The 8,629-nt window shown below is 28.7% G+C and overlaps 3 protein-coding genes across 5 annotated transcripts; 2 read left to right on the plus strand and 1 right to left on the minus strand.

Annotated features, from left to right (window-relative positions):
• The first annotated feature begins 933 nt into the window (after positions 1–933).
• LOC119668533 lies at positions 934–1,421 on the plus strand. The gene is made up of 2 exons (XM_038078072.1): positions 934–1,048; positions 1,155–1,421. Exons 1-2 carry the CDS (start codon positions 995–997, stop codon positions 1,413–1,415), a joined length of 315 nt encoding a protein of 104 aa, XP_037934000.1. The 5' UTR covers positions 934–994; the 3' UTR covers positions 1,416–1,421.
• A 17-nt stretch (positions 1,422–1,438) lies between these two features.
• LOC119668532 (probable small nuclear ribonucleoprotein Sm D1) lies at positions 1,439–2,380 on the minus strand. 2 transcript variants are annotated; one of them, XM_038078070.1, is made up of 2 exons: positions 2,245–2,380; positions 1,439–1,893 (listed from the first exon to the last, which is right to left on the minus strand). In XM_038078070.1, exons 1-2 carry the CDS (start codon positions 2,256–2,258, stop codon positions 1,533–1,535), a joined length of 375 nt encoding a protein of 124 aa, XP_037933998.1. In that variant the 5' UTR covers positions 2,259–2,380; the 3' UTR covers positions 1,439–1,532. The 2 variants fall into 2 exon arrangements, with proteins under 2 accessions (XP_037933998.1, XP_037933999.1); XM_038078071.1 differs by lacking the exon at positions 2,245–2,380 and adding an exon at positions 1,979–2,180.
• Positions 2,381–4,285: 1,905 nt separating this feature from the next.
• On the plus strand, positions 4,286–5,738 carry LOC119673046 (exosome complex component RRP43-like). 2 transcript variants are annotated; one of them, XM_038084259.1, is made up of 3 exons: positions 4,286–4,610; positions 4,757–5,338; positions 5,450–5,738. In XM_038084259.1, exons 1-3 carry the CDS (start codon positions 4,603–4,605, stop codon positions 5,655–5,657), a joined length of 798 nt encoding a protein of 265 aa, XP_037940187.1. In that variant the 5' UTR covers positions 4,286–4,602; the 3' UTR covers positions 5,658–5,738. The 2 variants fall into 2 exon arrangements, with proteins under 2 accessions (XP_037940187.1, XP_037940186.1); XM_038084258.1 differs by having other exon boundaries at positions 4,603–4,682.
• Positions 5,739–8,629: the final 2,891 nt, after the last annotated feature.

Genomic DNA, 8,629 nt, shown 5'->3' on the forward strand with positions numbered 1-8,629 from the left:
AATCTGTCGTAGCTGTGGGGAAGACGAAGAGAGTGCCTCTCATCTATTGTGTTTTTGGCCAGCTCACGTACGGCGGCGGCTTAATACTTGTGGAGCCCCTTTTCTTGAGAACCTGGACCAGTTACAGGGCCTAACACTAAATAGCATTTTATCCTTCGCCAAATGTTCTAAGTGGTTTTAAGCCATGAGTTTTCTTCCATATATACGGTAACACAATGGGTCATTAGGCCTAAGTGGATCCACTAGGGGTCGCAGGTATAACCTAACCTAACCTAATAATCATTTTCTCATTCACTTTAACTATTCTGCGTACTTGATCGAATTGATTTCAATAATAATGTGTAATAACATTATTCAATAATGTTTTAACAAATGAGAAGAAATCTGCTTGAATAAGTGTGTAGGTACCAATCTAATCTGTACGGGGCTGAACCAAAATTAACCGATATATTTTTTCTGTACAATTCCAGTTTTTGCCTCATCAAAAACATCAATTTTTTTGGCTCAATTCCAATTCGAAGTTTTACATAAATACTTATGCCAGACGAGATGTAGGATCCATCTATACCCGGTTGTTTGTGTTTTAATTATAGCTTTAAAAGGAGTATAAGGAAGAGAAATATATAGCTGTCTAACGTACCACCTGATTATTTTTATATTTTAATACGAAAAATGTATATTTTGCCTATTTTGAACTAAACTGAATTTCAAAACTGATTTTAGGAATTATATTACTTATTTTGTTTATATTTTATGTGTCCGATATTAATATCATTACGTGCAAACTACAATATTTTCAATGGTTTTATTTGAAAAAAGCAATATTTTAATAAAAAAAATCATCTTAAAGTAAGGTTAAATATAATATCTTGGTTATATTGTATCAAATCAGTTATTGGTTTTGGCAACTCTTATTTAGCCTTGAATGTTTGACAGCTGCTTTTCTTAAAGCCAGGCCTAAATAAATAAGTCGAGGAACATTTGGAATTTAAGTATGGCATTTACAAAGATAGATAGTGTATATAAAAAATGTACTTTACAAGAACAAGTAAGTATCAGTATAAGTTATTATTTAAATGATTAAAACGTAATCTCCCAGTTAAATATCCTGAACAATTATAATTTCATTCCATATAATTGTATTTATATTACAGATTAGAAAAATTGAAGAGGACTTGCTATTATTAAACAGTAGAGTGAGAGGATTAGAGGATTTGTTGGATAATCCAACTGTTAGTGAAAGTTGTCGTTTGGCAATGGAGGAAGAATTACTTTCTCTTAAAATCAAAATGGAAGAGCATTCAAAATATGTAAAAGAACTTCATAAGGACAACTCAAAAAAACTAATGGGTGTTACGACTTTTGTATTTCTAAGCTTTTTAATTTTTGGTTGCTATCGTTTAATTACCAACTAACTAAAAATCATACAAAATTTGAATTATTTAATATGTATTCACGATATATTTACTGTGTACAATAAAAACTTTTATTACTTCAAATTGTTTATTCTGAAATTAATGGTAGCTATAAACTTAACGTCTACTAGTAGGTCTTCCTCTACCACGACCGCGGGGTCCACCACGTCCACGAGTACCGCGACCTCTGCCCCGATTTCCTGCACGACCACTGTCTTTCTTTTTCGTTTTCGATTTTGGTGTGTCATCAATCAAAAGTGTTTCCAAAGGTAAACTGTCAGGCAATATGAAATATCTTATATTGTTACCACGGACACTTAATGATTCAAGTTGAACAGGATCTTTATTTTTAATAGTCATTTTTACCGACTTTAAATGTGTATTCATTGCAACGTCCACTCCTGCGATTGTGCCATGAATTTGTGTACCATTTTTAAGCTCAATGGTCACAGTTTCGTGACTCAATTTCATCAAGAACCTGTAAAGAAAAATCATGCTAAGTTAAGACCAAATTTTGAACAAAAAGAATAAAAGTTTTATTTGTTTATATTCTTGATTCTTACGTAAACCACCACGTATTATAATTTAGAACGAAATAATTTATTGTAAATTAGAACCCGCAAATTGTTCTGCTTGCACTTGCAAAATATGTTTCAAGCAAAAATCTTATTCGAATTGAATCAAAAACAAAATCAAACAAACAATATATAGCGCCATGCCGGAGAACATGTGCCAGTTGTTTATATATTTAGTATGTTATTTTTTAGTACAGAATTCGTGTTATAATAAAAAAAAATATAAAAATAAGAGCTTTATCAAATATATTTACCTTACAAGCTTCATTTTCTAAATCCAATTTGGTTAGACGCCGGCAAACTTGATACTAAACTACACGAACATCTCGATTGTCAAAACGATTGAATGTGAGTACGGGACAAGGTGTGTACAAAACAATATTTAAAAAGATTGACAGTAGCAAATCACTCTCAAAGGTTATGATATATTCGTGTGCACGTGCGATTTTAATATTTTCAATATATTATTGTTTTTCATTTTATTTAAAAATCAGTAGACTCTTTTAGATTTAAGCAAAGTACTCACATCTATTTCGCACAAAAAACACCATATATAAAATCTTTTCATGAAATTTTGACATTGACATTGAATACAAAAATAAAACGTAATACTACGTTTACATTGTGAGATTAAGAAAACGAGATTAAATTAATCTGCATTTTTAATCTCCACTGTTCACATTACACATTAGAGATTAATTTTGACGTTTCTCTTGTTTGTGTGATTGATAAAAATTTCAGTAGCAATAATAAAAAAAAGGAGTATAAATTGTTGTTGTTGTTGTTTTGGTTAGAGTTAGTGCTATTGCGCACTTTTACTCGTTTGTGACTGATGGTGGGGGAGCTTATCCCTGCCCCACACTAAGCTTTTACTATACTAGAATTATTATTATTTATTTATCTTTCAATTGATGACGGACTGTAGATCATCATATCTTTCTGTGCGTTTTGAGATGGACTTAAGGTTTGTTAGGGCGTGGTTGGGCAACGTATCGACTTTTGTGAACAATTTTAGGGCTCTGTCCTTGATATATTTTTTTACTGAGTCGATGCTTAGATCTCTATGCATGTCTGTTGTTCTAATATACCAAGGAATCTTAATTAGTCTTCTTAAAGCCAGATTTTGCGCTTTGAGCTAAATTATAAGCTCAAATTCAAGTTTGACAGAGAAAATAAATTATCGCATAGTTTAAAAATAAAACGCCGACTTATATGCTAAGTTTATATAAGAATGAAATATTTTGTTGGAATTATTAAATATGAGGGAAACACGCGAAGATTGTGGAGATTTTATATATTGTATATTATATATATAATTGTGTTACAGGAAAGATATGGCTGATTCTGGGAACTTGATATTCCATAGCTGTCACGCAAAAGTGAGGTCCGCTACAGCAGATGTAACGGACTATTTCACCTGCAAAGGGTGGTATTCAGTTGTTCTATTAGCTTTCGTTGATTACAAAAGAAACATGATCAACATAAATGAATAATTGTGCAATATCATTCCTGAGTTTAGATATAGATTTATGTACATTAACAATGAAGCGCCGGGCCGATGTATTGATAACAAAATTTTTGAGAGTTCTTTAAAAAAAATTCTCCAAGAAATAATTATAAAAATATATATGGGATATAGGATTTAATAACAACTTTGTACAAAAAAATTATAATATTAATTTAATATATAGTTTTATAACAAAATTTAACAAATTTTAGTTATAATTATGTATTAAACTATTAATAAACAAATTTAATAAATTTTTAATGTTTGTTTTGAATAGATATTGACATTTCGCTTTAAATTCTAAGTTCGTAAAAAAGTCTACGATATTAAGAAAATTGCAGAGTTGCATAGAGAAATAATTCCATTTCAAAGGAGATTTAAAATTAAGCTCAACCAAAAGGAAATTAACTTTTGTATGGAAAATCTGAGATTAAACAACAAGGTTAGTACTTTAATTACGATTTTTGCTTTAATCTACTTTTAATCACCCAATCCAAACGCTATATAAGTTAACTGCTCTAATGAAGGCAGTGGAAACGTACTTTAAACTTTTTTCAAATAACAGTTACTAACCCACAAGATGAGATAAAGTGTTCACAAGTTCTTAATATTAAGTTTATAATTAGTTTATAATTTATAATTTTAGTTTACAATTTTTAGTTCTTAATCTGAATATTTGGTTCTGAACTTGGATAAAATCTAAAATTATAAATTCTTATCTGCGTATCATTATATTATTGTATTCTAATGTCAAATTGGAATCAACAATTCTTTATATTATTTTATAGCACAATATTTTGGTGTAATTATTATTTACACGAAATTGGCAAATGAATTAACAGAAAAGCTGATTTTAGTAAGAATTTAAACGTTTGCTAATTGAAATTTAAACAAATTTGAGTTGCTTAAATTGAAGTAGTTTCATGAGCGGCCTTATGCATATTTCGTTGGAGGTACTTTTGGGTATACGGTACACACATGCATAATGTCTTAGAAGTTACGATATTCTAAGTCCTAATGTCTTAAAAGTTATCGTAGTTACGATATTTTCGACATATATTAATACTAAAATGTGCCTGTAAATTGTTCAATACTGTCGTTCCACATGTGTTCGTGTGTAGTAAATACTTTAATTTGAATTTATTTTTATTTACAATACGCTTTCAATATGTCAGATGATTATAAGTGAGTTTAAAAATATATGACATTGAAGCTAATTTATCGTAGTTACGTAGTTAATCAATTACAAATATTTTTAGGCTGATTTATCCCATTAAATCTTTCAAAGATGCCTTAGACGATAACGTTCGGTACGATGGTAGAAAGTTTAATGCCTACAGACCTTTAACTATTACGACGGGTTCTTTTACTAATGCCAAAGGTTCTAGTTGCGTTAAGATTGGGAATACAAACATTGCTTGTGGTGTTCGTGCAGAATTTGCTAAACCGAATCCTGGATCACCAAGCAAAGGCTATGTTGTCTCAAATGTGGACATGTCATTTTTGTCGACTTCTGCTAAACCAAAACTGAGGATGACATCAGATATGATTAATAGTTTAATATACAACATTCTTGTAGACCAGTCTGTAATAAAACTAGAACAATTGTGTATTCAACGAAAAAAGCTGGTATGGGTTTTATTTATAGATATAATTTGCTTGGAAATTGATGGTGGATTGCTGTCTACTGCAATGATAGCTTGTATTGCTGCCCTTAAAGATTTAAAATTACCAAAGGTTATATATGACACAGATACTGACAAAATTGAAATTGGTGATGACTTTCAAAAGCTGTCATTAGGGAGATCTCCTACATTAAGCACATACAGTATATTTGAAGAGTAAGTATTAAATCTGTAAAAGTTTGTTGATCTTTAAATCATAGTACAATTTCAAATCTAAAAATACTATTGCTATGTACATATAGTTTTAAATTTATCTTTTTATTTTAGAAAAGTTTTAATGGACCCATCAGCCGAGGAGGAACACATCGCACACTCACAGGTTGCAATAGGTGTTGTCAATGATTCAATTGGGTTATTTATTAAGAGCGGAGGGGAACCTGTGCACATTGATCAATTAAATAGTTGCATCGTTGATGCAGCACGAAGAGATGTCGAAGTAACCAGTATTATCAACACCGTTACGAATGATACTTAATTGCAAATATATTTAAAGTTAAAACATAAACTTTGTAACATTTAAGTTTGATAACAAAACTATATAAAATATTTTTCTAAATTTCAAAGTTACCTAAAAATGTATGTCAACTATACTGGACACGTTTGGAACTTGGAAATGTGGAATTGCTTTTCAAGTATAAACACAAAAAACATTCAAATATAAAAAACAATTAAAATTAATATGAATTTCCCAAACTTGTGGTATCAGTGTTAAAAATGCAGTAATGAGGTGATATCTTTCGGGACTAAGAGGTTAAAATAAATATTCTTATGGGATTTATTTAATTATTTTTTGATTTATCCTCATTTTATGTTATAATACATAAAAATAAGTGGAAAATAATATCAGTTAAATAGTAGCCATCGTTTTGCTTTTAAAATAATTCAAAATGATGTCCTTTGACCAAAAATTAATCCAAAATAAAAGATGTGATGCATTCCTTATTTTTGAGGAATGCCGAGCTGGTATTGAATTTTAGTAGAGTCAACCATTTTGAGAAACTTTCTCCCTATAGTCTATTTTTTTTTTATTTTTTTGAGAATTAAGTAGAAATTGATTACGCTAACAAAAAATTACAATGGCTAATTAGCGCTAAGTAGTATATGATTGCACAAAGAATAAGTGACGTCGTTACAAAGTTGCTTTTTGGTTCCTCTAGATGTACCAAATTTGGTCTTTAATTCAATAGATTGGCAGGACTCTAAAAACACATTGGTTTCCTATAGGTGAACAGAAAGAACGTTAATCCTCATATGAGTGATGCAATTTCTGATTTACAATCACAATTATTACGATAATATCAGAAACACAAAAGAAGCCACAGTTATGATAATAGAACAGTTTAAAATATTTAATATGGGTTTACTTAAAAATTGATTTCTCAAATATTATGAGTTAAGAAAAACATATCTCATGATGCTGAAAATATCCACCATTTTGACAGAAGGGACCTGGATAAAATTTTAAGTAAATATTCATATATTTTTAATCTCTTAATTCTTCTTTTTTAGGTGCAATCATATTATGCAACTGTCATTTTCATCGATTGTTGATATGGTGGGTGCTGTTAATTTCTGAGGTAATTTTCATAGATTGTTGATATGGAGGGTACGACATGTTAATTTCTTATTTGAAAATTAAAATATATTCGATTTTGAGGACTTTTATGAACATTGAATCATTTTCAAAAATTTATAAAACATAGCGGTATTATGTTGAAAAAATGCCAAGTGATGAAGATTAGAGTAGTTTATTTCCTTGCCTTCGTATATTGATCTTGCCTTTTAGTGTTTCGTAAAAGAGAAACCCTAAGTAAAGTTACTAAGAAATTTAACTTTTTTGGGTTTAGATTTTGAAGATGGTACATCTAGAGAATATTGTCGCCTCGTTATGAGTTTCTATTTATTATTTACAGAAACAGTTCTCAGGACCTGTCAATTAGGACTTGTAAATTTCAAATAATTAATTATGTAAAGTATTTTTGCATATCTCGAGTAGTCTCTTATCTATTGGGCGGTTTTTGTATATTCAACGAAACAAGATCAGGCCATTAAGGGGAGGTAGGGGAAGTAATTTTATTTATAAAATTCATAAAATTGCGAAGAAGAAAACATTGACCCGAGCAGACTTCTGCCAAGCTCTCACAAGACTGTGTAGTAACTGGATGATCCCAGTTATTCGGAAGTTGTCTTTCAAAGACGTTTATAAATAATTCAAATCTCATAATATCAAATAAATTCTCTTTGCTCAAAGCCTTGTAGTCTGTTGGCAAAAAACTTTTTATCAGAATAGTGATTTTTTGAATAGAATTTTACATTTAATTAAGGCTAGACATTTTTAGTTTTTTTATATAGTGAACAGTGTGAACGTTGGCCTTAGGGTGGCTCACACTGGACTGTAATGCCAAATAGGAAAGAGAAAATGTATTATATTTAATAAAATATTTGTATTGCTTTGTTGCAGCATTCCTATATTAGATATATTAAGAAGATGTGAGTATCTATCCAGTAGCTTAGATTTCTTGCACGTTCTAATATTTACAGTTGATATATGTAAAGGAAAAGTTGTATGTAGGTATACACAGAATAGTTGGACAATCTCCAAAATAATAACGGAATTTGCTTTTAAGCATTTTATTAAAAAATTTAAATTTTGATATGACGATATTTATTTCATTTTTACATAATAATATAATTTCTTAATATTAACACAATACAATAATTTACGTCTATAATTCATTTTACTAGTACTTGTAAGTAATTTAATTTATTAAAATTAATTTTAAAATTGTATTTTCGTTTAAAAATATTTAAAATTGTATACTCGTAATATTACTTATTTTTAATACATATTAATTCGTTAATTTTTTATAAAATTTATTACTAGTTTAGGATACTGCAGAATATTTATGGCAAATATGAATATATTAATGTCGTCTGAATATAGTGAACAGAAAACTAAAGAAAATTTTTGTTAATTCTAATTAATTTATTATAAGGGAATATATATTAAATATTCAGTATAAAATAATTTTGTCATGATATAATAGAAGAAAATAATAAACACATTTTTATTTTTTAGTGTGAAATTAGGTAGTTTGGAATTTTTTATTATTCACACAATGACTCTGCAGCTAAGTAATATTTTTTTTTGTTACATATTAATTTTACCTTAGCAATAATAAATTTTATTTATAAATTTTTTATGATTTGTATTAATTGGTTTTGGAAGAAAATAATTGTATATTATTTATTATTATTATTATTATTATTATTATTTTTATTCATGATAATGCGAATTTGCGTTTATTTCTATTGACTGTAATTGTGTGTAATATTCTCTTAAATTTTTAAAAACGTTCTATGTACAAAGTTTTTGTGGGGAATATATTAAATATAGCTACTATATAATATTCATATTAGTTTAGCTCAGGGTATTCGAAAATTATT

Source organism: Teleopsis dalmanni, chromosome 1 (assembly GCF_002237135.1).
Source record: "Teleopsis dalmanni isolate 2A chromosome 1, ASM223713v2, whole genome shotgun sequence".
NCBI lineage: Eukaryota > Metazoa > Arthropoda > Insecta > Diptera > Diopsidae > Teleopsis > Teleopsis dalmanni.

Bases quoted from the DNA above. Each gene is read 5' to 3' on its own strand.
- LOC119668533 (XM_038078072.1), top strand. From the start codon at position 995: ATGGCATTTACAAAGATAGATAGTGTATATAAAAAATGTACTTTACAA. The intron at 1,049-1,154 runs GTAAGTATCAGT...TTTATATTACAG, and splicing joins AATGTACTTTACAAGAACAA to ATTAGAAAAATTGAAGAGGA.
- LOC119673046 (XM_038084258.1), top strand. The intron at 5,339-5,449 runs GTAAGTATTAAA...TTTTTATTTTAG, and splicing joins ACATACAGTATATTTGAAGA to AAAAGTTTTAATGGACCCAT.